General features: G+C 41.9%; 1 protein-coding gene across 3 annotated transcripts in view; it reads left to right on the forward strand.

The window, feature by feature from the left end:
• The window catches only part of MCM10 (minichromosome maintenance 10 replication initiation factor), a 29,521-nt gene extending 21,667 nt beyond the window's left edge, over positions 1–7,854 (forward strand). For all 3 annotated transcript variants that reach the window (XM_006906969.3, XM_015585659.2, XM_015585658.2), the window contains exons 16-20: positions 166–284; positions 2,052–2,165; positions 4,037–4,182; positions 7,130–7,172; positions 7,259–7,854. In XM_006906969.3, the coding sequence (XP_006907031.1) occupies positions 166–284; positions 2,052–2,165; positions 4,037–4,182; positions 7,130–7,172; positions 7,259–7,342 (506 nt within the window). In that variant the 3' untranslated portion in view covers positions 7,343–7,854. The remainder of the gene's footprint in view (positions 1–165; positions 285–2,051; positions 2,166–4,036; positions 4,183–7,129; positions 7,173–7,258) is intronic.
• The last annotated feature ends 7,300 nt before the right edge of the window (positions 7,855–15,154 follow it).

Consider the following 15,154-nt stretch of genomic DNA (forward strand, 5'->3'; position numbering starts at 1 on the left):
CCCAGCTCACTTCTGAAGAGCCTTCCTCTCCTGGTATCCACTGGGATAAATTAAATTTGAAGGGCCTGGTGGGCAGAGACAGAAAATGGAGGAAGCTGAGCCAATGGGGCACGCTGGCCTCTGAAAGTCCTCTGGTACAGCTGATGCTTTTTCTTTTTGCTCTAGCTGAGGATGAGTTGGAGCCTGCCAGGAAAAAACGGAGAGAACAGCTTGCCTACCTTGAATCCGAGGAATTTCAGAAGATTCTAAAAGCAAAATCGAGGCACACAGGGATCATAAAAGAGGTACGAGCTCAAAAGATCAAAGATGGCAGAGATGGCCTTTGGCTGTCAGGGCAGTGTCATGGGACAAAGAGTCTGTTTCTTTTACCTCAAGTAAGACATAGCTATGTGCTGGTTTGTTTGAGTTTGTTTTGAAGAACAGGAATATTTCCAGTAGATTTTAGTTTTCCCTTTGTCCTCGCATTGAAGAATATCATTTAACATTATTAAAATAGACTTTAGTATTATAAAAATGTTTTCATGTAGTTATGGCTATGAACTTAAATTTAAATGGCTCACCACCATCACCTATTTTCTTTCTGCCTTGCAATGTGAGAAAGGAGTTTTCCATTCAAATATTTTTATATTGGCATTTCAGATGCCCAGTAATGATCAACCCAACACTTACAATCTCTCTTTTTAATAAGTATTTTGCATTGCTCCCTTATTATCTGGAAATAAAATTTGTCGATAATATAATCGCCTAAGTAGTTAAATTATATTGAAATGTCAATATAATATCCTAGTTGTAAAGAAGAAAAAATGAAAATATTTATGTTCCAAATATATATTTCGTTATGTAAACACATGGGCACAACTACCGTAGGAGAAATAATGAAGTAAACAGTGTTGGGTTTATAAGTGTTGTAAATATTTGACACAGCTAGAAAGACTTGTATAGGTATGTTTTCTTGGTAATTTAAAAACCATGGGCCTATTTCTTTGAAAATGTGATTATTTAAAAAAAAAACAGTGAATAATCCTGGGAAACTTTTGAAGACACCAAGCACAGTTGTCCCTCCACATACACGGGAGTTGCCTAGCTGCACTCTTGCAGTATTCAGTGTATATTAGTACCACGCACAGACATCGTAGGGTTGCATATAAAGCAATTAGATTCGAGGGTTATAATCAGGTTTTTCATCCACATAACATCCCATAAAACATTCAGGACGATCCTTTGTTGTATGGCAGACAGTTCCATGCATTGCAAATGGTGTAGCATCCCTGGCCCCTGCCAGTAGCCGAGGTGGCAGTCATTGGGATAACAAAAAAAGTGCTCTTACAGATTTTCAAAATGGTCCCTTGAGGGCACTATTGTCCCCACTTAGTGCTAGTACTCTGAATAATCTGCTTTTCTTTTGATTAACAAATGACTAACTAGACAATTATATAATATATCTTTCCACTGGACTTGAAACTCAATCAGGAGAAGTGCTCCAAAGACTGTAGAGCTGAGCCTCTAGCCTCGTGGCCACCAAAGACCCTGGGTCCTTGTGCCTTGTGTGGCTGCTCTCACACAGACCTGTGACTACATTCTGCTGTAAATACCTCTCTGCCCTCATACCTTCCCCCTGTTGTGCCTCTTGCCAGGTGCTTGGTCTGGAGATGAGCGTAGAAAAGACTGGGCCATTGCCACTGGGGGCTCTGAATACTTTCCATAGCTTGAGTCTGTATTGGGGTCGTAGGACGCATTCCTTTCCGGTGTGCACTCGACATGGTGACACTGTTAGTAATGATAGTATTTTAGGTTTTTATTTAGCATTTTAAATAATCACCACAATTAACAAATGGTTTCATATCCCTCCCCCCCCACCTTTTTTTTTTTTTTTTTTTGCATGTTAAGAATGGTGTTTACTTATGATCATCTTTTGGTTTGCATTTTATTGAGCTATTATCAAGTGTCCTGATGACAATGAGCTTCTCTCTTCCGTTCTGTCTGTTATTGAACTGCTGCCTGAGTACATGTTGGATTTGGTACAAAGTCCGTTGTATACCTTGTCATTCCAGGCCGAGGCTGAGATGCAGGAACTCTATTTTGAGCCACTGGTAAAAAAAGAACAAATGGAAGAAAAGATGAGGAACATCAAAGAAGTGAAATGTCGAGTAGTGACATGCAAGACGGTATGTGCTAGATCATTTATTTAGGCTGGAAACCAACCTGCCCCTGGTAGCCTAGGACCTGGCTTCCTATTGATCTGGCAGTTGAGCCTGATGGGGGAGCATTTGTAATGAGGTTTTCCCTTCATTTGACCACAGCTCCTGGTTCTGCAGATGTGCCTCTAACATCCCTTTGCCCATTGGATCCAAGTTATTCTTACCTTTTTCTCAAGTTTCTACACTCCCTGAGTGCACGATTCCCAGCCCCTGGGACTTTGGTTGAATGACTTGATCTGGCATCACATGTGATGACCAACTGCTATTGTCCTTTTTTACTTAGGGCTTAATGTACTAAAGGCAGAATGTAAATTATTAATCTATGTTTTCAGAATTTTTACCCTAAGTCTGTTAGAAAATAACAAATCCCCTATTCCTCAATATTAATAGAAAACAGAAAAAAATAGAAAGGAAGCTCTTGATGAGCACTGTTTCTTCCACTCATTTTATACCCACCTCACCAATCGATCTCCAATACATGTGTTAAAGGAAGAAGAGGCTTAACTTACCAAGTACAATTTCTCTATTCCTTTAAAAGCCTTAGATTCTCCTTTACATTTAGGGGATGGCCCTGAACTAGCCACCAAAGGTAGGGCTTCCTTGAGAAAGTTCAGACCTTTGAGAATAAGTAAAGGTTTTACCTCAGATGACAGCTTTTACTCTGACAGAGTGGCAAGCCTAAGGACATGGCTGGCGTATTAGTTTCCTGTTGCTGCTCTGACAAATGACCACGAGTTTGGTAGCTTAAAACAACACAAAGATATCATCTTACCATTCTGTAGGTCAGAAGACTATGTAGGGCTCAGGAGGCTAAAATCTGGTGTCCTCAGGGCTGTTTCCTTCTGGAGGCTCTGGGGGAGAATCCATTTCCCTGCCTTTCCCAGCTTCTAGATTCTGCCCATATTCCTTGGTGTGTGGCCCCTTCCTCCCTCCTCAAAGCTAGCAATGGTGGCTTGAGCGCTCTCATGGCTTGAGCCCTCATGGCATCACCCTCTGTGCCCCACTTGCACTTTTAAGGACATTCTGTGGTTCCATTGGGTAATACAGATAATCCCGGATAATCTCCTGGTCTTAAAACCAACATTTAGCAACCTTAATCCTTCTTTGCTATGTAACCTAACATACAGGTTCTAGGGAATAGGGTGTGTACCTCCTTAGGGAAGAGGGACATTTTTCCACTTGTCACAGCTGGCATACCACTCCACTGTGCCCTTTTTTGAGGTTGCCACAATTGGAAGTTATTTATCGAGGCTCAGTGGAATTAGCAGAAATTAACATTGCACTGTCCCAGCACCTGTTTTGGCCTTCATCCACCATTTCTTATTCTCCTCAGTCCTTTTGAAAATCAACATTAAGTGAATTAATATCTCTCTGTTGGTTTTGCTGCTTAAAAAGTAGGAGTAGTAATAAGCTTATATCCTTTCCAGAGGTCTTGTCAGAGAAAATGAGTGAGCTGCTGATCCGCCTTCCTAGATGGGCCCCGTGCCTCAGTATCCTATAACCAAGGAACTGCAGGGACCATAGGACAGACCTGCAATAGGGCCATCGAGAGGTTTCCAGTCCTTTTCTTCCTCTGCCCTTGCTGTTGTCTTGATGTCACAGAAGGTTATTGTGTACTTTGTGCCTGACTAGAAACTGGGGCAAACATGAGGAAAAGTGGTATCAGTCAGAGGGACCCAAGAAAACTCAGAGGTCCCTGCCACTAGAAGATAAGAAGGTAGCTGCACCAACCAGCAAGCACCCGGGTGGTGACGGGGGAGCAGATCGCTTTTGTAGCAGCCAGCCAGTTTCTCCTTCAGAGCCCTTGAGCACATGTGCCTCCTGCTGGTTTTTTGCAGTGCGCCTACACCCACTTCAAGCCTTCAGACACCTGCGTCCACGAGCAGCACGACTACCACTGGCACGATGGCGTCAAGAGGTTTTTCAAGTGTCCCTGTGGAAACAGATGTGTGTCCCTTGACAGACTTCCCAAAAAGCACTGCAGGTACGAGAACTGCCCAGGGCTCCTCGTCCCATCTGGGCGGCTTGAACCCACATCCCGCGTAAATGCTTTCCTATTGGAACACTATACAGTCCTGTGTGACGGTCAGGCCTTACTTCTGACAGCTGCTGGAGGAAAGGGACCCTGCCCTCTTCACTGCTTATCCCCAATACTTACTATAGTGCCCGGCCCGTATTAGGTCCTCAGAAATGTTTATTGAATGAATAAGTGAAGTATGCGTAAGGTACGTTGAGGAATATGTGTGTTCGTTGGGAGTTAGGAGAGGGATTTTTTCCTCTACTCTTAAGGAGTATTTTTTTTTTTTTTTTTAACTTTTGTGGAGAACTTTGGATATAGAAATGAGTTGCTGTGTTGGGCATTATTCACATAGAGCACGGCGTGAGCGACACCCTGTGGAGTTCAGGGTGGGTGATCACATACAGCTTGTCAAATGTCATCTCTTCATGTTTATGTAAAGCCACATGTCACATAACGATGTTTCCATCAACAACGGACCACATATATCATGGTGGCCCCATGAGATTATGATGGAGCCAAAACATTCCTAGTGACATGGCCTAGTGACAACGTAGCCATCGTGACGTTTATCTGTCGTGACATCTAGCTGTCGTGGCGTGGTAGCTGTTGCAACAGCATAGCCGTCATGTAGAGCAAGGCGTTCCTCACGCGTTTGTGCTGACGCGTGTGAACAGACCTCCTGCACGGCCAGTCGCTCTGCCCTCTGAGCAGTGCCGCTTGAGCAGGATCCCACCAACGTTAACATGAGTTCACTGTCTTTCTCTGCCCCTGACGGTTGCCTCTTTGACCCGAGGGTTAGTAATATTTAATTTTCAAATACATAGGATTGATTTTAGTGATCTTTTTTGTCACTGATTTCTGCCTTTACTGCATTATAATGTTGATCCTATGGAATTTGAGGCAATTTCAGGATCACCTTTAGTCTTCCCAAGGATGTCTCACCAGGATATCCTCACTCCCTTTTTGTTTGCTTGTTTGGTTTTGGTTATTTGCTTGCTGGAACCCATTCTTCCTCTCACTGCCAGTTTCTTCAGGATCAATTTGGAGGAAAAGGGCACGAACCTCGTGCTAGTTCATCACCTTGTCTGGAGCTGATTTGTGAATTGTTTAGAGTCTAGAGTACAATTGTTTTAAGTACCTCCGTGTATATCGATACTTGACTTCTCTCCAGATTATTGTAACAACAGCTCACGTAAAACATTTGAGTATTAAAAGAAATTTCTGTTATTAAGGATAAGCAGTAAATACAGCTCAGAAATGGAGGAACAAGATGCCTTTTCAGCCTCCAGGTGACACTGTTATTTTTGTAAGAACATCTGCTTTCTCTGGTCTTTCTCTTGTCAATTCTTGAGCACTTCTAGAGCAGAAGTGGGCTAACTTTTTCCGTAAAGGCCAGATAGTAAATATATTAGGCTTCACTGGCCACATGTTCTCTTTCACGACTCAGCTTTGCTGTTGTAGCTCAAAAGCAGCCATGCACAAATAAATGGGTTGGGCTGTGTTCAAATAAAACTTCATTTATAGAAATAGGTAGCAGGCTGGATTTGGCCCGTGGGTTGCATTTTTTGCTGACCCGGACTAGAACAGCGATCTTTTTCATAATATTATCATTGATCTATTAGTGGGCTGCAAAAGTTCTCTCAGTAGACATGGAACCAGTCTCTAGACTGGCAAGGTGATGGAGAGGCTCAAGGCGAAGGCCACTGGCGTGCTGACTCCCAGGGCAGGAGAGTCTAACCTTGTTTCGTATTGGTCTCAGCCTGTCAAAGACCAGTGTTGCAGACCTGCCCGGGTGATTCTTACTATGATTACAAGACGCCCTTCAGCAATAACAATTAGGAAACTCTGAAAAGAGTCAGATTTATTACTTACAAGACCTGAGAATTACACAGCATACCTGGGGCAACACAGTGAGCTCTCGGGTAGCGAGAGCACACTGGCCTAGGGTTCTGCTTTTATTGAGGTCGAGAGTAGAGTCTAAGGTTTTCAGAGCTCACTCTTTATTGGTGAATTTAAAACACAAGAAACATAGAGAGGGGATTTTAAAGCGCAGGAGAAAACAAATAGCCCAAATGGTCAGTTGTCCAAATTAACAGAGATCTCTGAAAGGAACTTCAGTGGTGGGGAGGTGGGCCGCCTGGGTCTTCGTCTGGTCCTGTGGCTGGCAATACATTTATTACTGAGTTAGCCTCTTTGATATGGATGCTCAGCAGTCAAAGCTTCAGTCAGGCATTTGCATTACAAAAAGAAAAGAAAAGTCAGGGCTTCCACTACAAAACTAGATAGGAAAGAAGGACAGGCAGGTAGGACAGTCCTCTGGCCCCAGACCCTCTCATATCCCAAAGGAAAGACATCTCGCTCCCATTTCCCTGTATTTCTTTTCTGTTTCTCTTTCTTCCCCAGAGTAAACTTTGTAGAAGTAATCTTTCTGCATTGTAGCCACATTCCTTCTCAGGATTGGACTCACCCACCATGTTAAAAAAAGAACAAAGGTCTCTATGTCTTTTGAATAAGAGAGCAAGCATGTTTGGGTTATGAAAAAGGAGGATTATCCTGACTAGAAGAAAGATCGATCCTTTTTGATCACAACCTTTTAGTTCCAGAAAAAGAAGAAGGGGACTAGCTTCCGAAACCTGTCATCCTAGTGACTGTCTTGCATCCATGACCCACCATGTGCATAACCCTGTCACGCTACCACTAGAAATTCCATCTCTGATGTATCTGGCTTATCACAGAGTCGAAGGTCATTTCACACATCACTGGAGTGTGGATCTTCAGTTGCGTTCAAGCCTGGCCTGGAATTTGAGTGTTACCTTGATCAGCTTCTGCTTGAGTGGGAGACACTCTTCTGATGTATGTGTGTGGAGGCCCATACCTCACCGCTGAGTAAATCTCATCCCTTCTGTTTCAGTAACTGTGGCCTCTTCAAATGGGAACGAGACGGAATGATAAAGGTATGTCATTTGCGAGGTGACTAATTTTAGTGACCCGTGCAAATAATGTTGAGCCATTTCTTATTAAACTATTTTCACTCTCCTAGGAAAAGACAGGTCCAAAGATAGGAGGAGAAACCCTGTTACCAAGAGGAGAAGAGCATGCCAAATTTCTGAATAGCCTCACATAGCCCTGACTTCAAACAGGTACCCACAGCCTGCATTGCCTCTTGTGGTTCAGGGAAAGCAAGTACTGGTTCTGTGTTGCCATGTTCCTGATTGATACAGTCAAAACAAATACTTGTTAAGCCTACAAGCTTTGCCTACTTACTTCTTTTGACGTCAAATTTAACATTATAACATTAACCTTTAAGTGGACAATCAAGATGTCATTGTCTTCTGTGCTCTTAGTCCTGATGGCTACATTCACACAATTTTTTTGTCCAAAAACTGGAAGGTAAATCAAGAACTGTGTTTCTGTATCTCTCGGGTCATAGGGTGTGCAATGTCGCATTTTTATCACAGAAAGGGTCTAGTGTTTCTGTGGACTCGAAAGCAGAAGAATTAATTTAGCTCACCCCAAGTAAGCTGCCTAACTTCTGGACTTCATTTTCTTTGTCTGGAAATAAGGAAGATTGGACTTAATCTTGAAATGTGTCTTTCGGCACTCAGATTCTACAAATATATAACTTTTTGTCATCTAGATCATTATTATCATGGTCCTCAGTATAGTCTTGATGTACTAATATTATGAGCCAGGTTCCTTCTTTCTGTTCCGTTTCTTTGAAATTGATTAAGTCACTGAATTGGCATTTCAGTTCACGTTTGCGTGGCTCTGTGCCCTTTCAATATTGTGGAGCTCTGTAGTACAAACATCTAAAATCATACCATTTTTAAGTAGGCTTTGTTGAAATATGGCTTAAAGAAACTTTGAAACCTCTAACCAAAATGAGTGCCACATTTGAGAAGCTGTGAAGCGTGACCGAAACACCCCTAAAGACAGAATCCATGGAGTTCGAGATTTGCACATGTACTTCATTATACACATCAAGAATTATAGGTCAAATACCCTAGGTGCGCCAGGCCCCGGGTACACCCTGCGAGCACATGGGCGGAGACGCGCTGCCTTCAGAGATCCAGTTCCTAAGGGGAGACGGCAACATCCATAGGTCAGGGATAGAAGGAAGGGTGGGAGGAGGATTTAAAGGCGTTAAAGAAGAGAAAGAAAAAAAAAAGAATTATAGGTCAAGACGCAGGCAAATTACCACCAAAAAAGTTTCATCTGGAGATTTTTCTGCCTGGGCAACCTGACTTTCCAAATACCATTTGACCCAAGTGAATGGTGATAACACCAAAAAATTGGGTAAATTGGTATGATTTTTATATTGCTATTTAAACTCTAGCTAGAAATAGATTAGGTTTCCCCAAGATGATGTTACGATAGGAATATAACAGTTATGGGAGGTGGTCGTGAGAGATGGTTGATTTAGGTGTATAAGAGCCAGAAGTAAAATTCACGTGCCTTAGATTCCATCAGACTCCTCTCTGTGTGGGTAGAAGGTACTGTGTCTGACCCTGTGTTCCCCCAAGGTCATTTCCTAATGACTATATTTTTAGGAGTATTTTACCTTCCAGGAGGTGTTGGAGCTTTTTAAATTTTTTTTAGCTAACAATAAATTGTTTAATTCTTAATAAGAACCAAAAGTATTTGAAACTGTGATATTTTTATTTAGAGTAGCTTATTTGTTCTGTGAACTTAGAGCTATGTAATTGAAGTAGGTCACAAGTGAGCAGCTGCCTGGAACTTGAACTACAGATTGTTTGAGTAATGCCTCTCCTATGTGAGAACATATCTTGTTTGAACCAAGGGTACCATCCAAGTCCATATTCACGTGTATATCAATATTGAGTATAAGTAGTGTGGTATTTTTGTAAAGGTGAATGGTGACCTGTATCTGGATGCCTTCCTTTTTTAAAGTTTGGTTTTAAATTTAAAAATAATATAAAAATACAATTGAATTACTACTGAGTTACTTTAGATCTTGGGGAATTTTCATTTGAGGTGTTTTTTTTGTGTGTATGTTTGTGTGTGTGTGTATGCACGTACACAATTTCTTAGAATATTAAGGAATAAGAGGGGATAGGTGGGCCGGAGGAGTGGGTGACTTGTTTGCATTGAAAACAGGATTCATCAGTGATATCAGCCTTTTAATCCTACCCTTTTTAACAATGTGTACTAAATGCTTTCATATAAAACCAAAATGTGTGTTTTTCTTATCCTGTCAGGCCATCGAACACAAAGTAAAAACTGGTTATGCCTTACCTGAGCATGTTCTGTTCTGATCTTCGTAATAGATTTTCTTTTTTTTTTTTTTGCTGCATTTTTCTGTTTAGAGGAAATAAGTGGCTTTTCAATGATTAGTATGGAATCTGCTCTAAAGAGAACTTGAAACATTAAAAGTTTCAGCTTTTAAAAACTTTCAAATTTGCAGCTTTTAAAAACATTACAAGTTGACTGATGTGAACAACAAAGTTGATAGGAAGACAGTGCATAAGTTGGACTTCCATGTAGAAAGAGATGATAGAAGTAAAGCTCGATGCAGATTAAATGTGTCTGATAACATCAGTTTTTGAAAACCAGGAGAGTAAATTTTTTCACCTAAGTCTGTCACTGATAGCAGCCCATCAGAGCTTCCACGGTATAGGTAACAGATATCTCTGATCCCGTGGGTGAAGGTTTGGAAACATGACAGCTCTCAAGAACAATGGACGGCTCAAAAAACGAAATTCTATATTTGCCAGTGTTGAGAAAAGAAATGGCGATACGTTGAAAGAAAATAATAAGAGAAGCACAAAAGATGGAAGAAATTCGTTGGCTTACGTTGACAGTGGTTTGTGGAAAAGCTACGGAATTTGTGAAAATTGAAAAGAACCTGCCTTGCCCTGCATGGGCCAGACCATATCTGTAATGTTGACTTACATTTTGGAGAAAAGCTAGACAACGGGAACAGATTTCTCATGTTCTGCACAGGCACGTATCCATCCGTGACCACAAAAGCACCACATATCTTGGTTTTGTACTTACAAATAAATTTTAGCAATTAGGTGAATCCACAAGTAATTAGGAGCAGTTGTATAGTATTTCCCAAAGCAGGACCAGGTGGAGAGTGTCCCTGTTTTGCAGATTAGAAAACTGATAAAGTGATTTGAAAATTATGAGTAGAAACTAAAATTGGAATCAAGTCTGTAGTGTCGCTCGAGCAGACTTCTCTAGTAGTACTTTTTAAAAGCAACTTTATTGAGGTCTCAATTTCACACTGTAAGAGGCACATATTATAAGCGTGCAGTTCAGTAAATTTTGACAAATGCATACACCATGTAACCACTGCCACAAGCAAGATAACAGGATGTTTTCATCACCCTAAAAGGTCACTTTATGCCACTTCCCAGTCTACACCCTTTGCTCTCGGCTATCACTGACCTCGGTCACTATAATTTAGATCTGTCTTTTCTAGTGTTTCAGAAGAATTTTAGAATCAGCTTGTCAATTTCTATCCCCAAAACCCTGCTGGAATCTTGTGTTTAATCTATGGCTCAGTTTTGGGGGAGTTGATATTAATATTAAGACTTTCTAACTGTGAATATAAGACATCTCTCCACTTAGATCTTTTTAATTTTTCTCAATGCTATTTAGTAATTTTAGTGTACAGACTATACATAGTTTGTCATGTTTATTTCTAAATATTTCATAGTTTTGATGATATAAATGGTATTTCCTCCATTTTAATTTCCAGTTATTACTTGCTAGTATATAGAAATACATTTTCGTTGATTGACCTTGTATCCTAGGTTCATGCTAAAACTTAACATATTAGTTTAGCACCTTTTTTTATAGATATCTTAGATGTTGCCTGTTGTTCCTGTCTATGTGATTTTTTTGTTGTTGTTGTTCTCAATCTGGAGGAAAGCATTTTCTTTCATTAGTATCAAGGAATTATTTTGAGTAAGGTTGGACAAGAAGATCTATAAATGGTAGTGTGGGTTTTGTCCATGTTCTCATGCATTCTCTGGAGTGATGTATTTGAGTTCCATTTGCCCCACATCCTCACTAAGGGGGCCTGACCTTGAGAGGGGGCAGCCAATTCAAGACCAGGGTTGAGTGCATCGTCAGGTTGTGATGCTAAATTTATTTTTATGTAATTATTAATCATACTGAAACAATAGTGGTGTCCAGCTGTGTGTCATTCAGGTACTTAGAGGTACAAGTTGTCTTCCATGACTTACTAAAGGAATGTACTGTTTTTCAACAGTGATTTCAGGATGCCAATCTAATCATATATTTGAGGTGTTTATTATCTAAATCCACTTACAAAATATAAAATATCTTGCCCCTCAGTACCACAATTCTGCTCAGGGTATATGATAAACAACCAACATGAGCTAATAAAATCACAAGCTAGGTCTCCCTGACCTCACTGCCTCATATTAATGAGGTTGCCATTTTTATTTGGGAAAGTTTTTAATTTGGGGGTCTACACATTAAATGATCCAGACTCACTAGTGTGTTACTTGAGACTCATTATTAGAGTATCTAAATTAATGAGAAATTATCTAGAGAAATATTTTTTACCTTCGTTTTACATATTAAATCAGTGTTCTTTTCAGACATGTCTCTATAAACATTGCCATTCCTGTAGGAGGCTTTTTCTTTAAGAAAGCTTTATGAAAACCGCTTAACTATAATGATACAGATTTTTTTTTTAAATGATAGAAAATTTGTTTAATAGGTAAAGTAGGCGTCATTGGTCAAAAATGAATTTTAAAGTTTAAAAAATAAAAATGGAGGAGAAAAGCATAACTAGATACTTAGATGTACACAGATCACCTTAAGGATTGGATACTCAAGAGTTGGGAATAATTCTCAGGCTCACAGAAATTATCACCTCCTCTCCAAAATTCTAAATAAGCAAAGATACATTATAATTAGTTGCAATATCTCCCCTGGAGTGTGTGCTTGTGCTCACTCGTTCTCTCTCTCTCTCTCTCTCTCCCACACACACACAGTCAAAGCAAAAAAGGATATAGAAAACTAGTGAATAAAAAATAATGAGTTTTCACCAATCCATCCTTTAACGGCTTTGTTTTCAACCACTTACCAGAAACCCCTAAAGGACTAGGGGATAGTGATGAAAGAACAGAGCAGAGTTAGTTAAAAGAATATCCCAAAGACCACACTTTTGACAAGGCCCGTCTCTAAAAATACAGATTGCTCCATAACTAATTTCCTATTAAATATGGCTGCCAGAATCCTGATCCTGTTACCTTTGGCAGGCTTCCCCCTGCCCAGAAATGACTTTGATTGGCTTTTAGAGAGGGAATTCTGGATGGAATTTGAAAACCCTGAGGAATAATGGGGCCCTTGTTTAAGGACGGGGGCGGGGAGAACAAGGTAAGAGAATCTTCATTTCTACCAGAGTCGTTTATCTAGAGCCAGCTCACCAAGCATGGTCATTGAAGAGGCAAGGACAGGTCGTTCTGTTTTGTTCGTTTAAACTGGCCTCTCACCCAGACCACTCTTGGTTCTTGACATTTGTGTGGCCCCAGTGTTCCTTTCTGCGGACAGGGCAGGCCTTTTGAGATGGTGGCTGGGGGATGTTATTGTTACCTGTGACAGGCCAGATTGTGGCTCCTGTGTCCTGGCTGAGGGGAGAGAACGATGCTTTGCCTGTATGGCCCCACCGTGTGTGTGAAAACACACAGCGCCTCCTGAGTTGGGGTTGAACCTGAAGGGTCAGGGACTGGATCTGGCCCTCAGGGCCTGGCTTGGCGTCTGACCCTGGCCAAGCAAGAGAGCAGTTTGGGGTAGGCAGAGTGCAAGCTCAGTTGTATCACTGGCCCAACAGCCCAGAGTCCTGGCTCAGGTCTGAGCTGGCAATTGCCTGAGCCTGCCCTGCTGCCTCAGTTGGTCGGCTCCCCATCTCGCTCCACTTGGTAAACTAAGCTACAGGCTCATTAGCAAGAAATTCTAATCTGAGTGAGGGTAGAGAGTGTGAGGAGCCCCAGCCCCCAAGAACACAGACCTTGAGCCAGAGGATGTACTCGGCCAGTTTGCTAAGGCCACCTGGTCGGCCGCTTTTGGGGATGTGGCGGGAAGCAAGTGCGATCTGCACATGCATCTCCTGCCCAGTGACTGCAGGAATAACATCTGGACCTTTGTTCTACTCAGGCCGACTGATTTCTCCCGTCTAGATGAGAGCCTGGGGAGATGGAAGGCAAACAGCAGAATTCCATGCTGTTCTTTTGAAGTTTATAATCAAAACTTTGAAATACTCATTCCTCCCAAATAATGTGTCTCCTCAGGTAATAAGTAAAATAGTATTGGAATGTAGAGGCATCTGCATGGTTTTTATTTTATACTGGTTTTTTCCACTGCTGTCACGTTCCAATTTAAAGTTCATGGTACTTTGAGTAAGGGCCGTGGAGAGCTGCAGGTTTCTAAAGAGTCTTTCTGTGGAGAACAGGCCCAGAGGCAGTGGGGCGGCTGCTGGGGTGTATGAGTCAGGTGAGCCGGATTCCAATAACCTAGTGAGGGCTGATTCGGAGAATCGAACCAAAGGTGAGATTTGCCGTCTGAGGAAACACCGCGAATAGTGTGCACTGCAGAGATTCTCTCTGACTTTTCCACGGGTGTTCTCCTCGGCTGGTTTAGGAAAGGACTGGCAGAGATGTCCAGTGATGGTGAGCACATAACCTCCTTGGTTTATCCGGTTTAACATGTGTATAAGTTATGATCCAGCACTTTCTGTCCAGAAACCTTGCTGAGAGAAGAGTGAGTAAATAAACTCTGCATATTCAGTAACATGTGAAAGGAGAGAGACACATGTGTGCGAACACACACACACACACACACACACACACAAAAAGGAGAGAGACGCATGCGCGCGCAAACACACACACACACCCCACAAGTGCCGTGTGATATAAATATAAAATGGGGCTTATTGAGGGAAAACTTAGGAGCACAGTGCCCTGCATACCCATTACCCGCCCCGAGAAGTGTGCGTAAGCTGGGCAGAGATGCCCCAGATCCCCCAGGAAAAGGGACCCCATCCTGTAACACTCTCCCTGCTTAATGGAAGGAGGCAAAGGACCTGGTGACTATGATAATAGAGCTACTTGGTCGAGGTAAATACTGATACTACACCTTGTTAGAAAAAGGGGGCTTTCAGCCTCTGATATCAGTCAGTTCTGTTTGGCCAACTCAGATCGGCTAAATCGCTCCTTCCTGTGCTGCCGAGTGGGGCCATGTGGACTGATGTAATGACATGTTCTAAGGAACGAGGTATGTGAGTATGAACAGATGGGAGGATGCGCACCCCGAGCTGGCAGGGCTCACCTCAGGATCGAACTGGGGAAGCGAAGAGAAAGACTCCCCTTTCGCGTAATGGATTTCGTATTGCTTGAGTTTGCTACTCTGAGCACATATTATAACCAAAATAATTTTATAGTAGAAATATATTGTTTAAAAAAAAGATTGAATAAGGATGAATAAAAGTGTAAAGAGTGTTTTAAGTGCCGAAATGCAGTTTTCAGTTGAATATTTTGTGCACGTGTTTTCAAGCCTGTGGGAACTTCCCTTTACTCTCCTTGTTTTCTTTGAGAGCATTCTTACTTGATCCAGTTTAGACGCCCACAGACACCTGAGGTACGTGTTGGTAACATAACTTCAGAACAAATACCTGAGTGATTTCCAAAAGAGCATAATGAAAATATTTTGCAGTCCCAGCTCCCGATCCTGTCACTTAAGGCACATTTAACACGATAATGTCACATCACTGGATAATTGGGCCCTGCTTTGACTTCTTTGTGACCAGACTTGTGCCCCAGGCCTGAGTCAGCGGGTTATGACTGCAGGACTGCTGGGTGGAGAATGGCCCCTCTCTTCTATCAGCCTCGCTAACAGTTGACAGTGGCATTTGCCCACTGCCCTTCCTACCTTCCCA

The sequence above is a fragment of the Pteropus alecto genome, unplaced genomic scaffold (genome assembly GCF_000325575.1).
Source record: "Pteropus alecto unplaced genomic scaffold, ASM32557v1 scaffold11, whole genome shotgun sequence".
Lineage (NCBI taxonomy): Eukaryota > Metazoa > Chordata > Mammalia > Chiroptera > Pteropodidae > Pteropus > Pteropus alecto.